At 41.6% G+C, this 20,840-nt stretch overlaps 1 protein-coding gene across 4 annotated transcripts in view; it reads right to left on the reverse strand.

Annotated features, from left to right (window-relative positions):
* Positions 1-15,598, reverse strand: part of ints6 (integrator complex subunit 6) — a 28,019-nt gene extending 12,421 nt beyond the window's left edge. The window contains exons 1-7 of one of the 4 annotated variants that reach the window (XM_080456823.1): positions 15,100-15,598; positions 14,854-14,931; positions 14,178-14,327; positions 8,262-8,351; positions 6,821-7,004; positions 1,119-1,244; positions 315-466 (exon numbers count right to left, since the gene is read on the reverse strand). In XM_080456823.1, the coding sequence (XP_080312949.1) occupies positions 315-466; positions 1,119-1,244; positions 6,821-7,004; positions 8,262-8,351; positions 14,178-14,327; positions 14,854-14,931; positions 15,100-15,210 (891 nt within the window). In that variant the 5' untranslated portion in view covers positions 15,211-15,598. Of the gene's footprint in view, positions 1-314; positions 467-1,118; positions 1,245-6,820; positions 7,005-8,202; positions 8,352-14,177; positions 14,328-14,853; positions 14,932-15,099 lie in introns of those variants that run through there. The other 3 variants (XM_080456825.1, XM_080456824.1, XM_080456826.1) reach the window with 3 other exon arrangements.
* Between the last annotated feature and the right edge of the window lie 5,242 nt (positions 15,599-20,840).

Genomic DNA, 20,840 nt, shown 5'->3' on the forward strand with positions numbered 1-20,840 from the left:
TGTCAGGATTCGAGGCCACACTCACACAATCACGTGCAGCACGTGTCCTCCCTCTCCGCCTAATGGCTGTGTATGGGGCCGACGCCTGCTTTAGCGTGATTGTGTGAGTGTGGCTTCAGGAAGTAAATTCCTGTCCCAGCGGTCCCAGCTGTTGGTACGCGAGAGCGCTTCCCTTCGTCTGATGTGCCGCGCAGCATGCATTTTGACAACGCATGCGCACCTGCGCACCAGTTATGTGCATCCCTGATTATTATAGTCCACAAAACACTAAGCCGAAGGACCTGTCAGTTTGTGTCTACTGTGATGTTTCTTACCAGCGTGGGGGAGTTCTGGTCTGGCCAGAAGGCTTCAGGGATGGGCCAGTGTCCGATAGGAACACCGGTCTTAGGGTTGGGCCGTACGTAAATGAGCTTGTGACAGCAGTGCCAGGTCTGGGGGCCTGGCTTCACCACCTCAGTTGGACCATCTGGACAGACATGCAGACACACACAGGCCAGTGAGAATGGCATCATTAAAACTCTTAACTACATCACCAGTTAGAGGCAGTTTTTAGTAAGATAATGTATAAAATGTCTCAGTAGTAGCAAAGTGAAATCCCTGACTATATCATATTACTCATGGAGACTCTGCTGAAGATGTTTTTGATGTTATGATAGACATTTGAAACTTGTGGGCTCTCGAATACAGTAGGACAGATATTTATAGCTCTACTTATTCCATCTTGACAATACGTAAATAAATAAAAAGTCTGGAGGAAGTGTTTTATTATGGAGGCAGGGATAGAGGTGAGTGATTGGGGGAGAGAGTAAAGGTGTTCTGCTATTCAAAACGGATGCTGGCCAAAAAGTCAAATGAGTCCCAGGGGATAAATTCTTACACATGTACTGAAAATGCCTATATATCCCCACATATATCTCTTATAGTGCCTGATTGATGCCAGATTCTGGGGTCCGATGCTGCCAATTTTGGAAAGTCCTAGCCCACCAATTAGAGATGTTTTGACTGATATGTAAAAAATACTTTCAATTCTGCAGCCAAATTCTAATCCATTTGAAAAACCTATTAAAAGTTTTTCTAAAATGGAAAGTTCGAAACTAGCTGATCTACAAGCTTCTCACCCTCTACAGGAAGGGGGTCAGGTCCAGTTTTCTCAAAGTTGATGACCACTCCACTCTGGATCTTCTGCACCAGAGACTCCAGACACTGGTTCAACATGCGCTGTGAGAACACGCTGTAGGAACGGCCTGCAAAGCAACACACACACACGCCGTTAAAACTGTTAGAAGACATGGCCTCTCAGTCATCCATTCTTAATTTGGCATCCATTGGCAGTGAACTGGAAGGCATGTGACCCACTGCATGAATTTACAGGATTTGTTTTTTAAAGTGACAGCAAAATGCACTGTATCATCGTCAGATCACAACATGAGGATAGAAACGTGTACAGTACCGCACTGCAAGTTACCGGTATTAGTATTAGCATGTGTACAGTATGTATGTATATACTGATATACAAGTGTATACACATACAGTATATAATACACATATATACACACTGGACAGACAGACAGACAGACAGACAGACACACAGACACACACAGTGTATATACCCACACACACAGTAACATGACATTATGTAGACAGATATTGTGAACACGTGTAATATGTGCTCTTTGTGTGTACTGCCTTAATAGATGTGCAAATATGTTATGTAGTCGTTTGCATTTATACAGTATATGCACAGCTGTGTGTGTGTGTGTGTGTGTGTGTGTGTGCGTGCCAGCAAGACAGGTAACAGGCCATTACGAGTCTATCTACAGGTATTCTTAATAACCCTGGTTGCCTGGTGGAAAATCAGTACTGGAGCCTGCTGGTCCGGTCCTTGATGCTGCGATATCGCTTGCCAGATGGTAGCAGCTGAAACAGTCCATGGTTGGGGTGACTGGGGTTTTGATAATCCTACAGGCTTTATTGACACACCGTCCATTGTATACATCCTGGATGGCAGGAAGCTCACATCCACTATATTAATAAGAGCAGTGAGTATTGCACTATAAGTACGGAGAGTGAGTGATGGCTCATTTAAGAAGTCACACTTGGCCCGAGTCAAACTAACCGAATTGTTACTACACACAGGGAACACATTTTGCACCCGCCAGAGGAGTGTAGATTTTCTCTTGGACTGGAAAATTACAGACTAACTCTGTAATTTGGCTGTAATCAACCCTTTGATTAAAAAAAATAATAATAGCTTCTGTTGTCTGTTGATGATTCTGTGCAGCGGCAACCAACGTATGTGTGTGTGTGTGTGTGTGTGTGTGTGTGATTGTGTATGTGCGTGTGTTCATGCTTGTGTCCGTTCATAGCACGGAATCAATCAAGAGGGTATATTCAAGCAATCTCACTGGGAGATTCGAGTTGGCAAGTGGGTCAAAGAATAAATGTCAGTGGAAATAATCGTGAGAGGGTGTCGCGTATCAAAAAAAATAAAGATTTACAAGTTAACAGTGCCTCACAATGTAATGTGTTGTCAGCTTGAACATCAGTTCTTTGTTGACACGCCACATCATACATAAATTTGGCTGTATGCTCGCAGACCAAATTGCAAAGTGTCATCATGTACGTACATCATACAATCTGCCCAGATTGATGTCATGATTTTAATTATATGGTTATGAATATATTCATGTCTGTGTAATTGTGGTGCTCTTATCAGAAGATAATACACATTATCCATGACTACAAATGTACAAATAGTATAGAGGATAAAAGAGTTTTAAACATATCAACAGTAATGTAGGCTACAAAAAGGCATTTTCATATTTGGAGGTGGTAAATTTTCACTTCAGAGCAGCGGACAGTGATTGGGGATGGTTCTGAACAAAGTTAGTTTAGGTGTGTATTCACTGAAATGCAGTTTGCCATGTCACTAAATGAATACCGTTTTACATTTGCCTATACATTTGCCAGGGTATATTACCAAGCCATGCATCAGACGCTCCAACAGGGGTTTGATTTCAGAACTTTCTCAACCCTTACACGTTTCCAGGTCTGCCTTCCTTCAGTCCACTCAAAATTGTTACAATTCCATGTTGTTTATGATGATCATTGCAAATTGCATTTGAGAGTATTAAATAGCAATATAAAGCCATGGTAATATACTAAAACGCTACTTATAATTTTTGGCCGGTAAGAAATTCTGCCTGGCTGGTACCTTTTTTTAATCTACCAGCCGGCAGCCAAAAAGTTATGTTTGTTCCCCGACTTCACACCTGTTGTGCACAAAGGGTACATCGGCCATCCCCACACACTCACACACAGAGAGCCTCTGTCATGACAAGTCTTGTGTCTTATTTCCTTATGGCCAATTATCGTACAATTACAAATAAGGCATGGCAAGTAGTGTGTTGGTACTGGGAAATCTTTGTTCTATCTTTGTTGTCTGTCCACCACCATTGAGCCTGTCACAAAATAATTAGGGGAAGGAGAAAAAACTGCTTATGAGCGGCATGTGGCGCGTTACATTTTACGGATGCTACAGCCATGAAAAGATAAAAATTGAGATGCTGCAGCGATGTATCAAATTCACTTCAAAAGCAAATAAGCCAATGCGTGAAAGGTTAGATTATTCAAATGTTTATGTATGCATGTGATAGCTACCTGTTATCATAGTCACATGGCTATAATTTGCTACAACTGATAACAAGCGGCCTTCACATTATCAGCCTGTGCTATTCATTGTCTCACACTTCACCTCTAGTGACCTGCCGGGAAAACCATTCACTCACGCAGGTTTCAATAGCGCCTGGCATTGTGTCAGTCTGCCATCAGCAGTAATAGAAAGGCAGCATATAGACTGTCAGTCATTGTCTGTGGCGCTGTGTCATGTTCTGCATTCAACACTACCGACAGATACAGAAAGCTTAGACCGGCTGTGTGTTTTAATCTTAACCTCCCATCAGCATTATTCTAGTCTGTTCCCAGCCGCACCCCAACACCAGGCAGCATGTAGACTGGAGCCAAGAGAGCCAAAAGCCTACTTTTCTAACTGTGGATGTTCTGTAACACTGTTAGGCAGATGACCTGGCGGGCTTATTTATTCTTGAGCCTGGGGACTCTCACACAGGAAATCATTAGCCTAATTTTCACTGTAGAGCCAAAGGGTTAGAGATGCGGGCTTGTGACCATAAAGTTTACAAGGTCAAATCCCTGGCCAGCTGGGACAAATCTGGGACAATGTACTGAATGAGTATTGTCGTCTCCTATGTAGTCAATGACAACATAGGGGCCCCTGAGCAAGGCACTTAGCCCCTAACTCCTCCAGTTCAGGTGCTTAGTGCCTAAAAGTAGAAGACAGACGGCAGGAGTGGCTCAGGAGGTAAAGCAGCTGCCTGGGAGCTGGAAGTTCCCATGTTCGATCCCCGGCTCCTCCTGGCTGTGTGTCTAAGTGCCCTTGAGCAAGACACTGAACCCCCAAACCCCTCCCGATGAGTAGGTTGGTGCCTTTCATGGTTGCCTCTGCCATCAGTGTGTGTAACCACATTGCATAATGTGCCATAATGGTATGTGTGAATGGGTGAATACGAAGCACATTGTAAAGAGTTTTGAGAGGGCAGAAAGACTAGAAAGGGGCCACGTTACAAACTTAATTTACCAGTAGCAGCCAGTTCCCAGGTGTGAAAATGTGAAACTGTATTACTATGAAACAGGTCAGCTGGAAAAGGGCCCTTCATAAACGAGGGCAACCTAGAGGTTATGAAGTTGAGCCATATGGTAATGTCAAAAAGATTCCAAGACACGTTTCGGCCTCAGATGGCCAAACAGCACCATTTACTTTTGCCCTGAAGAAGCATGTAGGCTTATTTTTAAATGATCAACTAGCCTGTTCTCATAATGTAAAAAAGGTTTGATAAGACTACCAAGGAATCATTTTCTTTTTTAAGTTAGAGGTTCCCCTTTTGGACCAAAGAGAGCACCTTTTCTTCACTAGTTATAAAACGCCGTAGCCCTCCTCTTTTTCTGATTTCATGATCTTGTGTTGTGATGAGAATACAGTGTATGAGTCACATGCAGCCAAAACATACAGTACCAGTCAAAAGTTTGGACACCTTCTATTCAATGGTTGCTCTTTATTTGTATTATTTTCTACACAGATTAATACTGCACACAAAACTATTAAAGAACATATATAGAATGTAGTAAACATAAGAGTGTTGAACAAACCAGAATGTTATAATTCAAAGTATACTAAAATAAATATTTCTCAAAGTAGCTACATTTTGCATTGTGGACACCTTCGCACTCTTGATATTCTCTTTATCAGATTCATGAGGTAGTCACCTGGAATGGTTTTATATAGCCTCAGAAATTAACAGTACCTTAGATTAGAGCCTGCAAATAGGCTTCAGAGTTCAAGTAACAGAATCATCTCAACATCAACTGTTCAGAGGTGACTGAATCAGGCATTCATGGTAAAATTGCTCTAAAGAAGCGACTACTTATGAGGAACAACAAGAATAAGAATTATTGGGGCCAAGAAATACAAGGAATGGACAGTAGACCAGTGGAAATCTGTACTTTGGTCTGATTGAGTCCAAATTTTAGATTTTTTGGTTCCACCCACCTCGTCTTTGTAGACACAGAGAAGGTGAGTGGATGGTTTCTTCATGTGTGGTTGCCACCGTGAAGCATGGGAGAAGGAGGTGTGTGATGTTGTGGGGGTGTTTTGCTTGTGACACTGTAGATTTATTCTAAATTCAAGGCACACTTAAGCGGCATGGCTATCATCACAGCATTCTGCAGTGACCTTCCATCCCATCTGGTTTGCGCTTAGTGGGAACATAGTTTGTTTTTCAACAAGACAATGACTCCAAACACACCTCCAGGCTATTGTAAGGGCTATTTGACCAAGAGAGTGATGGAGTGCTGCGTCAGATGACCTGGCCTCCACGATCACCTGACCTAAACTCAACTGAGATGGTTTGGGGTAGTTGGACCTCAGAGTGAAGGAAAAGCAGCAAACAAGTGTTCAGCAACTCTTGGAACTCTTCGAGACTATAGGAAAACCATTCTAGTTGGCTACTACCTCATGAAGCTGATTGAGAGAACCATTCTGGTTTATTTTACACTGTTTACTAAATTTAATCCATGTGTTCTTTCATAGTTCTGATGTCTTCCATTTATACCTGGAACCTTTCAAGTTGGGAACACCTGTGTGTAGTTGTTGCTATATACAGTAGCCTATATAGCAACATTAATATTTTTCAGAAAACTTAGGTCAGGATTTAGAAAGCTTAATTTTGAATCGGCCTCAGGTCTAAATGGGTTCACGTACAATGTAGAAAATACAAATAAAGAAAAAATACAAAAGAAAATCTTTTGACTGGTACCGTACATATGCAGACGCCCTCATTTACCAAGTTTTACAATCGCTTTGCAGCTAAGCTAATAAAGTTTTTAAAAAACTGACCACACACACAGCTTACTTACCGATGCGGTTACCAAATAGTTCCCCTTAAATGCCTTCCTTTTTCTCCATTAATTAACACTTTTTCTTTTAAAGATAGTGATAAACATTCCTTGATCTTTCCCTGGTAAGTTATACCTCCGGTTCCACTGTAGAAAGATGGCTAATGTTGGATGAGTTTTGTACTAAAATTAAAGTTTACCTGGCAACTTGCTTGAAAATCTGACATTTCTCAGCGTATTATAAAAACTTTGAATTCCAGATAAATAACCTTCAAATCTACCGGTACTGTACACATTTACCCTGCTGCCAAGAGCTCCCCCCCAGACATCTTCTCTCTCCCCAGAAGCCTACCTCCGGTGACCTCGCACATGGGGGTGATGGCAGAATCATCGGGCGGGACGCCCCCCAGGGGCTCGGGCTCCACTGAGGCGTGGCCGGGGATGCGCAGAACGAGGGAGAACAGGCGCTGGTCCCAGCGGAAGGGCTCCTTGGTCAGTTCGCTGCCTGGCAGCGGTGTGGTCAGAGGCAGATGCAGCTGGAAGGGGGGGGGGTGGAGGGGGATGGCAACGGGAAGGAAGATCCCAGCATAAATCACACAACAATCTATGAGCTACTTTGTGTGTTAGCCTCTGCAGGGATTATGATAAATATACCATTAGTGTGAGAGTCATTCAAGCATTAGGAGTCAAAATAAGGGGTGAGTGAACTACAATAGCGACATGGGGATGAGGTGTGTGTGTGGGTGTGTGTGTGTGTTTGCAAAAAAAACAATTTAAGACGTTGGCAGTGGCAGTAAATATTTAACCTTTGTCGGAGGTTATTAAGTCAATAGTAGGAATTCATTCCGCAGTGCTGATTTCAACTGATACCCGATGAGCGTTAAGATGACCCAAAAAAAAGGAATTACAGTTGTCTGGCATCTCAAGTTTAAATGCCGCTCTTCTCACTCATGCGGTATACAAACATAAGCAAGAAAATGTCTACACTTTCTCACACAAGACTAAATAGATGATCTTGTAAAATCAAATGACTTTGTTACAGGAAACCCAGACATGGCTCAGTGACTGTCCCAAGAACTGCAAGTGCGTCGCTGACTCTTCCACACTAAATGGCAGTGGGTTCCTGGTTCCTGCTCTGAGCACACACCACAGGCTCATTCACAGCTGCTCTACAATTTAGCATGTAAAATTATGGCTTTGGTTGTTTAGTGTTAGATGGTGTGTGAAACATATGCTTCTCTAGTTATCAAACGGCAATGCTATATTATGGCTTGCTGGCAGCCTCAAAGCAGTGTCCAGGGGAGCAGAGAGAGAGAGAGGGTTTTGCTGTTTGTGTGGGTGGCAGAAGTACAGATCATGTCAATCTACAGAGTGAAAGTAGCAAGACTTTATATTCAGTGACAATGGGACCATTTTGGATCATGTAATTGAGCAATGCACAGTAACCGGGAGTCACATTTTTACCATTCACCCTAATGCCCGGGATAGGACAACTGGTGGGAACAAATACAGTGCTATGTGAAGATGTGGCAAAACAGAAATATTCTCTAACCTCAATCACTCTACCCCATTACTATGATGGGCTTAACGGTTCCATTAACTTAAGTCATGCCTCTATGACTGTATATTGAGCACAGATAATGTGCTAGGTCTATAAGGGAGTAGCGAATGCTTGTGTTTAAGTTAACATGGTATTTGTGTATCAGTGGACAGGATCCAGAGTAGTCAACCGACCAACCAGGAAGCACTCCTGATGGCCTGTGACCCCCGTCTCCACGGAAACCATGGCTGACCTCGTCCTGGACTCCGGCACTACTGGTTAGCTTGTTGCCGTCGGTGATGGCGATGATGATGGCTGGCTCGAGGAAAAAGGGATTCCTGCCCTGTAATGAGGGAGGAAGAGAGAGAGGGAGAAGGATACATTAATGAATAGAACCATAACTTGGCATTGTCATGAAATTAAAAATGCATACAAATTATGTCAAAGCATCAAAAATGTTAACGTCCTCTACACTCATGCCTGTGCCAGAGAAATATTTAAAATGTCCATCTCATGTTTGTAACCCTCGAATGTCTGAAGTAAAAATAACAAGTGGAGATTAAGAATCATATAGATAACTCACAGGCGATCCATTTCAAAACAGAGAGAAGGAATAGCCTATATGTGATCCCTAGCTAAAGGCAATCATAAATAGACAGTACAGTCTAGAGGGAGTGTGCAACATGGACTACATCAACACCTCTTCGACAATAACAAAGGTTGTGCGAGTGTCTGGAGAGAATACTCTCCCTAGCATCATCACTCCCCATTCTCCAACACTGGTGCAGCACATTAGCTGAAGCATCTTTGGAACCCCTCTCTTTCTTCCCAGACAAAGCCATATTTCATAACATCAGCATTTCCTATTGATACAATGAAACCAAAGCAGCGCTGGATTCATCTCAATGTATCAGCCCCGGGGCCCTCTGAGGGGATTTCTAAGCTCGCCGTCTGAATAACTTGTGAGTTACGAGTATAAACATCAGTGTAGCATGAAGTGTACTACATCCAAAGTCAAACCCTTTACTTCATAGTAAGAGTCACACTTGCCATACCCAGGCGTCGCAATGGACACCTTGTATGGGTACCACTTCTCAACGTTGACAGCAGCATAAAATGTATGGATGTGGAGTCTTGTGGACCCACTTAGTTTTGGCTTCCCCTTTAAGCTGTGATTTTTGCTGAGTGACAAATTTGTCCAGTTACATAAACAGGCCAAAGTAAATAAGAATACCACGACTTGCCACGGGTATCCATGACAACCTGGTCTCAAAAAAGAAAAAGGGGGGGGAAGAAATGGTATTGGCCTTGAGTAGTGGGTATCAACTTGGCATGCTAATATGTTGCATTACCGCTGGTGAGGCTACATCCTGAGGACTAATAACTATTGCACCAATATCTTGCAGAAGCAGACATGTACCAGCCTCCTTGGTTTTATCATCTTTGGTATGTCACTGAATTTAAAATCAAGCCACATACAGTATATCGCATGAACTTGGAATATTGGTACATGGCATCAGTTCACAGCAAAATTGTATCAATTCATTATCAAGCCATCTGTTGCTCTCCAGACTTGTCCACTGTAGCAGGTCAAAGTATTCCTGTACAGCCATTTCTCTGTGTAGTAGGCCTGACCTCGACTAAGTCGACTGGTTAGTCGCGGGGGGTCCGAGTGGACTAAGTGTCTCTTAGTCGACTCTAGTCTAGTTTTTTTTTTTTTTTAAGGGCCAAAAATGTTTTAAATTGTTTTTTGGCCAAGTCTACACCTGCAACCACACGTAACTTCCACTTTATTCTTCTTATTCCTCGTCTTTGTATTGTTTGTGTTGGAGCGCCTCAGTGCGGCTGCAGAGTTCATGTGCAACCTCTTCCAGAGAGAGATAGAGACACTAGAAACTCTGCTGGAGACAAAACAAACTGTGTAGACTTGGCCCTTTGAAATAAAATGTATTTTGGCCCCAAAAAAAAAAAAAGAAAAAAAAAAATTATTAGTCGACTGCCAGTCGACTATTGGCAATTAGTCGCCAATTAGAGTCGACTAAACAAATCCTTAGTCGGGGACAGGCCTAGTGTGTAGTAAACTAGCCCATCCAAGAGTGCCAACACAGCGATTCTCAACCTTTCTTGGGCTTCAGTACTGCCTTTCCCTTATTTCTGAATCCAAGTACCCCTTTGAACCTACAACATTTAGCTTAGAAAACTGCAAGAGAAATGGCTATGTTATGATGCTATGAATGAATAATAACCCACCCAAGTCCAGCTTTGATGTCAATATGTCAAATAATGTACAATAGGTATTGCTTTCCATTCAATAACAGTTGTGCTAGTCATGTTTTTTTAATGTCATTTCAACGATCAGCAAGTTCACATATAGTTTGTCATGCTTATCATTAACAGTAAAATACATTCTTCCATCCACTTTCTCTCACGCACCCCACTGTAGTAGTTTGAGAAACACTGTGCCAGCACAATGATGGATTGATGGAGATCCAGTGGTCTCCTGTCTGTCACCTTGGCTGCCATGTTAGGACATGTTTGTGAAATCACCCCAGCATTAGCACTCCATTTTCCTCTGCACAACCTTACTTTTCACTTGATATCTTTCATTGCTCCTCTAATAACAAATGTGCCCATCGAGGATTACGCACTGGCTGCCCCACTCCCCTTAACACACCAGCCCTCTTCATCTCTTAAGAGAGCCGTTTCAGACGCCTGGCAACCTGGAGGGCTCTTCATCACCATGAAGAATAAAAACACACCTCCGGGGCAGTGTAGTGTTCTCTACATAAGACAGTTGCTCTCTTTCCCCACTATAGCCCTCTCCCTAAATACATTTATATTTGGTGGTTCTAAATAGACCAGAATGCCATGTGGCTTTCCATAGCAACACTTTCTGTTAATATGGTCCATGGCTGAATCCGTTTTTAGTGCTAACCCATCTTAAGGTTGAAAAAGTCATAGAGAGGGTCTCCTTTCAAAATGGACACCGTTGTCCACTATATATAGTATTGAAATTAAAATGCTAATTTGTGCATCATCATTATAATAATTAGTCCTGACAATCAGTCATTATCCTTGGTTACAGCATCAAAATGGAGTTTGAAGGTTCAAAATGCCATTACATATGCAAAAGAAAGATCATTAAAATCAATGCCAACTGCCAAGTGATCAATAAAGGCCATTAATGTAAGGCCATGTAAAACCACTGAATACCACTCTCTCTTGGGATCAACGGGAGCGTAGAATATATAAACACGTTTAACACACTGAGCCTTTTGAATGCCCGAGCAGGAGAATTTTCATATTCACCCACTATAATGTATTACTTAAGCTTGGATTTCAAACTAGTTGCTGATGGAAACAAAACAGCTGCCACCACGTTTAACCACATCCATACATCTGAAAACAACAGCACACAGAAGAACCCCTCTGTCAAATACTGAGCACTCCGGACATCATGTCAAAAAGAGCACTGCAGACATGTCAAATACCGAGCACTCCAGACAACAGACCTGTGTCTCAGCAGTTTAAAACTTGCACTTTTTTCCCTTGGTGCTAATCCTTTCAACTTTACACGGTCGGTGAAGACAATGCTAGGAATGTTTAATGGAAAAAGGGCAAGGAGACCTCCAGGAGAAACTGAGGAGGCTTCTTCCCAAAAAATAAACTGCAATCAATGCACTCATCTGAGTGCATTTGGATGAGTCCACGATTTCATTACATTTTAATTTATATTAAAGCATTACAATATTGCAATCTGACTGGGAACTATTGCTATCAAAGTTTTTTTTTTAAATATCCTTTGTACTTTTATTTGACCTACTTTGCAATGTTCTCAGCCTCGACTACCTTTCCCATAGAATGGCATAAAGGACATGTCAGACCCACCTACGAGGGGCAAAAAGTAATTATGCTGGTGAAAGGCAACTCACAGGGGCTCTACGCGATCTGGTGTTCATGGCCTTTGCAGACAGGGTGCGATTTTTCGCACGAAAAAAAACGGACAATGTCATTTTTTAAATGAACACATGGTTCTCTATGACCTCATGCACACCGGCTACGAATTTGCCGTGCGGCAAGTGGCTGCGGAGATGCGTTTTTTTTCTTCAATCGAACCCAGTTCGCATGTGGAAAAAACTGATTGACTAATCTCACCCTGTCTGCAAAGGCCTTAACTCTGAAAATCCTGTATGGGTCAATTTTTACACGTTCAGAGTTAATTGAACTCTCCAGATTTGATAATTGAACCCTCCAGATTTTAATGTGTATCATGTGGTTCTGGTGATCACCATCTCATTTAATTTGACAAGAAGACATTTGGATGAATGCCTACATCTAGGAATATAAATCAAGACCAGTGACAAAACCATTACTCCAGAATCTATGCCTTCCCAATCTTTCAAAAGAACTGAGACAGGGACTGGAAACTGAATCACTCTCATTAGAATAGGTAAGAGCTCCTAGGCAACAGACAACGGTATCCTTGGACTAAAAACATTAGCCTATCAAAAAGAAAAGGAAAGTGCAGGCAGATTGAGACTGCAGGAATGTACGTGTATTCTTCCAAAAAGGAGGCCTGTGCAGTGTTTAAATGTATGCTTCCTTATCCAAAGTACTGCTTAGATTTGTCTCCCTCACAGGGCGGTAGCTGCCATTCAAACTCCTTCAGAGTGTGTTGAGCATACATTATTCACACAGTATGTATGCATTACCCTCCACAGAAGAGATCTTCCCTTTGTTCCTCAGGAAATTCTGGTTAACCATTTATTCATCCATTCTATATCCCCCTCTAACACATCTCCGTGCCTAGCCTCCCCCTTGAAAAACAGACAACCCGACTTATAAAAAATGATTATACTCCGGAAAGGAAACTGGGCATGGAGTACAGACTTTTAAATACTTCATATTAATCATAGGCATAGTGGCGAGGCAGAGAATGCCTATGCTTATAGTCTACTCTAGGTCCTCCCACTCTATAGCATTAGATAAATGCTTGAATGAGAGTGGATTACAGAAAAGAGCAGGGAGTCTAAAACAATCTCACCTTAATCTCACTCTAAGTGGGTTATCATCATCTCATTTTCACCAGTAGCAAAACAATCAGAGCCAAGCAAAGCTAGGGTGGATTAAACTGGCATCATGTGACTAAATCATTATACAACCATTTAGCATGGATAGTGTTGTGAAACAGGGGGCACTGTAACAGGGCTGAAGATCCCAGATTTTGTCACACTTGTTTTTTTATATCCTCGTCTTGTGCTTTGACATTAAAATATTCTGGTCGCACAGCTGTCCTCACCATCTCAAAGCCCCCTTTTTGTCAGGGAAACAATGCTGTGTCATTTTCCTGACATTTGGGTATAGATCCTGCACTGTACGCCCCTGAATGTTTTTGAATGATCTCGCATCTGAAAAGAATGATTCAATGGCCTGTATGAAAGCCCAGTCTCCATGCACACAGACACGCACTGTCCCAACCAGAAATGTTTTGCATAAGTTCAAATTCTACTTTAGACACTTTGGGTGTTGTCCAAGGCTCATTCAACTGCCATGACAATACGAACCTCCCATCAACAAAGAGAGCACCATTAAAGGAAGGCATATCCCGTCTTAATAAAGTTCATGTCATAAGAGTAGAGGGTCCCCTTTGGAAATTGTTGTCCACACTATCCAACAGATTGTATTGAAATTAAGTCAATAACAATGCTAATTCATGCATTATAATTATTATTTTGTCTTTTTGGGCTCCACAATGGAAACAAGCCCCCTGGTGCTTTTTGTGGTATCTTTTAGCATAACCTTTGACTGTTCTACCGGTACCGTTAAAAATCTTATTATTATAGTATTCAAGCAATCAATCTTGACGATCATATTAGTCCCATCTATCAACTAAAAGTTTTAGCATCAAAATATTTTGTTTATAAAAAAAAAAAATCAATGCCAAGTAATCAATAAAGGCCATTAATGTGTGGAAATGGGGGTTATTCGAGCTTTGACTTTATGCTGTCACATATGATGTCTGTTTTATGAACTCGTGACTTTTGAGGAGTGTGGGGTCACAGTGTAGGTGTTTGATGCTTGTAAGACTGGGGACACTGGAAGGGGGAAATCTGCAGTTGTACCATGTCATTGTTACTCTAGTCTCCTCTCTGCCTAAATTACTACATACCTGTCCATAGTTGTCTATCCCAGTCACTAATCTATTCAGATTGAGTAAATCAAAAGCGGTCCTCAAGGACTGGCCAATTGTCGTTAGTCCAGTTGCTTGGAGAGTCCTCAATTCTGTCATAAATGTGGCATGGCTCTCTTTCCATCCAGCCTTTAAGGGGGAAAAAAAATATAAACAAATATGAGCTTTTGTTATTGACAACAGATGTCACAACATGTTGATAAACATTTATATAGGTCACTTCCTCTACATTTCCCCAAGTCAACAACAACTTGACAGCACTACTAGACAAGCCCACATTCTTTAGTCAGCCTATAGAAGCTCTACTGTAACGTTACAGATAACACTATAACACTGTCAAACTGTCAAAGTCGCAATGAGACATAAGTGACAAATGTGTCTAAACAACTCAAAGTGGGCTAGTCAGTTAACCCCCCCCCCTCCCTCCCAGACACCACCTCCTCTCTGTATAAATAACACCCAGAGTTCCTTGCTGCTCACATTGAAACAAAATGTCGGCCATGTTTTAAAAGGGGTATGAAAGCTCCTCCTGAAGATTCTCCTCCATACAATTGATGTAGTGATCACACAACGTGGTGGAAACGATGAGAAGGACAATATCTAAGCTGCGACATGTTTTAATGCTGGGACATGTACTCGAAAATGTAAACTCTACCTTGATCCCGACGGGAACGTCCTCAAAATTTACCAACATATACCGGTCCCCTCGGCTCGCCGGATCTCTCCCTCTGAGCTGTGGAAATAAGTAAAGCATTAATATTGACGGTTATCGCAGAGAGCATTTTTCTTGTTGTTGACTGCAGCAGTCAACGATTGATCTGAACCGGCCACGATCATCCCCTACTTGGGATGGATCTCCCCAAGTCCAATTTGTTTTTGTTCCGTGGGTTTAATACAGTACCTTCATAAAAGTCTCAACAGCGCCCTTTGCTATGTCCAGATAGGTAGTGCCCAGATGGGTGCGCTGGTTCATGGACGCGGACGTGTCTATCAGAAAAAGTAACACGGGCATTGTGATGGTGATGACACGTTGTTCTGCATGGACCTGGTGGTGTCAGTGCAACAACCGGCCACCAAAACGCAAAAAGGAAAAAAATCTTTTGTTCTCTCCTGCCGCCCTGGCTGTGGCTGTATCACCTCCTCCTCCTCCTCCTCCTCTCAGCTAAAGCTATAAGCTAGCCTGGCTAACCTAACTGCCTGTCTCACACATTCTTCTTCCCCCCCAAAAAAGTTGTCAGAATAGAATATTTCTGCCCTGTCTGCGTCAGCTCAAGTCAAAACCTCAGACCCTAGGGGCAGGTTATTGATTGACGAGGGATTTTGGTTAATTTTGACGCTATTTGTGCGAATATTTCTTAAGTTTGATAGGAACAAAGTTCCCTCTCACAGTGGGTCCCTGCTTCTCCCTAACACTGAACGCTTTGCATCGTCCACTGGGCTTTTAACCTCAGCCTCGCACGCGGCCCCGCCTCCCCAACGCTCCGTCATGTGTCACGTGGGCCGCGGCCGCGCCTCCCCAATGCTCCGTCACGTGTCACGTGGGCCGCAGCCTCGTCGCCTGATAGGCCTACGTGGAAGGGGGACGAATTACCATATCCAAATAAGGCACGGGGCCGTTGGAAATCCTTCGTTGGTTGCGCGCCGGCGCCGCGCGCCGAAAGTGGCCGATCTACAAGCTCACAATGCGTCGTGCTGCGACGCGTTGTGGAGCATGGAGATCGTCTAGTTGTTTTTTTCGGCGGCTCCTTGACTGTGCGCATGTTTTGCTTTGAAAGGCAGGGATGTAAGGAGGAAAATAGTCTCAACAGTGTTGCCATGTCCGCTTATTATAAGCGACTTTGGGCTTGTTTTTCTGTGAAGTTGCTTATTTGGGCTTGTTTCTGAAGTGTAGTTGCTTATTTAAGCTTGTTTCCTAATGTTGTTTAAACTAGTGGTTCTTCAAAAAAAAATCATGTCAAGGACCCCCCAATGAATATGTATTTGTGCCAGGAACCCCCATTTAAGATTTGTGTTGTGAAAATGTTTCAAAAATATTCCACATTTTCTTCAAGATTTTTTTTTAAAATAGCAGATAAGCTGTAGATTGGCTATTTTTTTTAATTAGCAAGGGCTCTTTTGGGCTTATTTTCATATCCCTGGTTGCTTGTTTCTCTCACAAAATCTGGCAACGTTGGCAGGGATGTGAGGAGGAAAATAATTCTCAAGATGAAGACGCATTTGTGTTGAAGAATGTAATGCTTTGCTTACGTATTCCTTCACTGGAGCGAGCCCAAACAACTACAATGTTTATGGGAAGTGATTACGTAATAGAATAGTCAGCATTCTTATGCACGGGCGTAGACTACAGTCACTCACTATCACTGTGTGTGTGTGTGTGTGTGTGTGTGTGTGTGTGTGTGTGCGCGCGCGCGCCTGTGTGTGTGAGGCACGGTGGTGGAAGAAGTACTCACATTTTCTACTTTGAGTAAAAGACCGATATTCAAAATTTACTTGAGTAAAAGTACAAAAGTGTTGGCATCAAAATATATTTAGAGTACTACAAGTAAAAGTACTCATCATTATGCAGAATGTCCCAAGTTTTCAGAAAATAGCAGATCTACAAGGTCACAACGCATTGCAAAGCTATTTTCAAATAGTCAAAGTATATAGGGCTGAAGAAGTGGTTAGTGTATGTTTTGTAATAATAATCTACATCTACAAAGTAACTAGTAATTACAATTTTCAAATAATTGTAGTGGAGTAACACTACAATATTTGCATCTGCTATGTAGTGGAGTAGAAGTAAAAGTATTGAAAATTGGAAATACGAAAGTAAAGTAAAAATCACACCCAGTGTGAAGTGGGCGGTGTGGTCATCACAGTGGTCATCATAGTGATGGAAGCTCACTTCCAAAAAAAATTGTACTTTTAGAGATATTTCACTTTTTACTGCTAAAAAAATCCCATTCATTTCAATGGGGAAATTCATACTTTTAGCTAGAAACTCCGTTCCAACTCTATAACGTTCGGCCTACTTAGGACATATCGGCTACCATTTGAAAATTTAATTTTTTTTTTACTTTTAGAGATATTTCACATTTAATTGCTTATAAAATCCCATTCATTTCAATGGGGAAATGCCATTTAGCTACAGTGGAGCCTAGCAACTGCTTATTAAACCATATCAACACCATATTAAAGCCTAACAACCACCTATTATACCCTAGCAACAGCCTATTAGACCCTAGCAACCACCGTTTTACCCTAGCAACCACCTTTTGTACCCTAGCAACCGAATATTAGACCATATAAACTGCATATTAGACCTTAGCAACCCCCTATTAGACCCTAGCAACCACCTGTTTTACCATAGCAACCACCTGTTTTACCCTAGCAACCACCTGTTTTACCCTAGCAACCACCACTTAGACCCTAGCAACCGCCTATTAGACCCTAGAAGAAACTGCTTATTAGACCATATCAACCGCCTATTAGACCCTAGCAATCACTGTTTTACCCTAAAAAACTACAAACCTTTCAAACCTTTAACACTTTTAAAACCTTCAGAACCGCAAACCTTTAGAACCTTTAAAACCTTTAGAACCTTTCAAACCTTTCAAACCTTTCAAACCTTTCAAACCTTTCAAACCTTTAGAACATTTCACATCTTTCAAACCTTTAGAACCTTTCAAACCTTAGAACCTTTAGAACCTTTCACATCTTTCAAACCTTTCAAACCTTTAGAACCTTTAGAACCTTTCAAACCTTTAGAACATTTCACATCTTTCAAACCTTTAGAACATTTCACATCTTTCAAACCTTTAGAACTTTTCAAACCTTTAGAACCTTTAAAACCTTTCACATCTTTCAAACCTTTCAAACCTTTCAAACCTTTCAAACCTTTCAAACCTTTCAAACCTTTAGAACCTTTCAAACCTTTCAAACCTTTCAAACCTTTCAAACCTTTCAAACCTTTCAAACCTTTAGAACCTTTCAACCCTTTCAACCCTTTCAAACCTTAAAAATGTCAAACCTTTAACACTACTAACACTATCAATACTCAATACCAGCAACATTCTTAGCGATCCCACACTGTTTCTTCAGGAACAGTACTTTCTAGTTCTGTTTGATAACCTACAGGCCTGGGGAGTAGTGATGTGCGGGTCGGGTTTTTTCATGACCCGCCCCGGTCCGCCCCGCCACGGAACCCAACCCACCTCAACTCGCCCCGCGAACCCATATATAAATCTATGGCTCAACCGGTGGGAAAAAAAAGATAATCATCATTATAATAGCTCAGATTTATATAGCGCTCTTTTAAGTACCCAAAGTCGCTTTAAATGTCTACAGTATAGCACAACATTGTCATGGGCTAAATAAAAAAGCATGTTGTTCAAAATAGGGGGGTTTTTTTTGCGTTTGAGAGTGGCTGGCCCGCTCACCCGCAGCCCGCATATGCCTCTGAAATCCTGACTCGACCACCCGCGCCGCGGGTTGACCCGCGGGTCCCGCGGGTTACGGGTCGGCCCGCTCATCACTACTGGGGAGTCATTCACACATGGCGTTTGATCTGCAAGTGAAGATAATCGATCCCACTCATCACAATGTGGATTGTAAACAACAGCCTCCCTCGTTATTAAAGGTTCAGTTTTAACATGTGCACACACACACACACACACACACACACACACACACCTTGAGCCAACATTTTCAACCTCGACAAAATGTGCATTCTGAATCTGTGAACACATTTCAGCAGTTCTGATGGTTGGTGGTTGCTCTTAAAAAATAGATCGACTTTTTCGACTGTCAGTTTACAAGCTAAGCCCAGCTCATAATTTGCTAGCTCAATAAAGAACCTCTCACTCCGCTATACAGCTCCGAGATGAGGTTCTAGGTGGTTACCTTCCAGAATCGGGTGAACGTCCACCAAGGCTCCGCTGTTTACCCTTTTGTATATGTTGTATCCCAAACAACCCCATTCAAACCGGAAAACCCCCCTACGTCCGCTGCCAGTACTGCTCCCGGTTTGGCTACAATGGGAAACATGGCCACAGGCTGACTAAATAAGCGATTTAAACGGGTAGTTTCGCTCCGTTCCTAAAATGTTATGCTCCGTTCCAAACTTTAAACATCCGTGCGGCTTGGAATCTACCATTAGTTTTGGGATACAACATATACAAAAGGGTAAACAGCGGAGCCTTGGCGGACGTTCACCCGATTCTGGAAGGTAACCACCTAGAACCTAATCTCGGAGCTGTATAGCGGAGTGAGAGGTTCTTTATTGAGCTAATAATTTGCTCTTCATGACACCAAATCAAATATGAATCATTAGCGAACATCATTTTTATATAATCTGCTTGGAAAATAATATCATCACTTCCAGTGGTGTAAAGTAACTAAGTACATTTTTACTTTTTACCACTGCACAAGTCAAGCCCAGTTGTGCCCAGTTGTCCCTAGTGCCCAGTTGATCAAAACAACTGAAACATGATCACTGACTGTCCTACTATATTATTTCCGGTTTTGTAGCTTAGTCCCATCAACCTTTCAAAATAAAAGCTTATGATGCCACTGTAAAAGCAAACTTATCTACATTGTTTTTGCTTACATTATGGAATGTTGTGAGAGATTACATATTGTGCAACAAAAGTGCATGATCACAAAAGTGTGAACAATAAAAATGGAGACCAATATTTAGTATTTGTAACCATCATTAGTCGGATACGGGATCTGTCCATTATTTTAGTCTGGTGAGATTGCAAGTATAGTATGAACATGAAGTTCAAAAGGGGGTTATGCGTTTAACATAAGCGGGTTCTAACATCACTAACCCACTGCAGATCAAAAGCCACAAGTTATTCTTCCAAAACCTACAATTAGAGTGAACATACACCTGGAAATTCAGCTGTTGAATTTGAATTTAATAGTTTGATCAAAATATTTTCAATTTTCAGTAATAATAGAAAGTCCTGAAAAGGCTATTTTCCTCCAACAAGAGGACGAGGATAATGTCTATCTGGGAAATAAATAAAATAATGTTAAAAAATATATATATTTCACTGGTTGTAGGAATTTACGACCTTGACAATAGTATGTTTTATTAATAATAATATAATAAAATTGTTATTATTATTATCATGATGATGATGACTATTATTATTATTATCACCACCATCATCATCATTTTTGAATAATACAGTCTTTAGTCTTGAAATAATTTATTATGAAGTCAAAACCAAAATGTACCGGAAGTGTGTTAGTGTTGTTGGACGTTGTCCTGTGTGCGCTGTACGTTACATGCATGTCTTGTCAGATGACTGGCCATAGTGTTGCCATGTCCGCTTATTATAAGCGACTTTGGGCTTTTTCTGTAAAGTCGCTTGTTTGCTAGTTGTGCGTTGCGGTTTTTTGGGCTTGTTTATAAAGTCAAGTGTAGTTGCTTATTTGGGCTTGTTTCCTAATGTTGTTTTAACTTGTTTAAACCAGTGGTTCTCAAACATTTTCATGATCAATGACCCCCAAATTAATATGTATTTGTCCACGGACCCCCATTTTGTGCCAGGGACCCCCCAACATAAGATTTGTGTTGTTAAAATGTTTTTTTTTTTTTCAAGATTAGCTTTTTCTTTATCAAGATGTTTTTCTTTTCATTCTTTGAAA

Source organism: Gymnoscopelus braueri, assembly GCF_963280865.1.
Source record: "Gymnoscopelus braueri genome assembly, chromosome: 18".
NCBI classification, from domain to species: Eukaryota; Metazoa; Chordata; class Actinopteri; order Myctophiformes; family Myctophidae; genus Gymnoscopelus; species Gymnoscopelus braueri.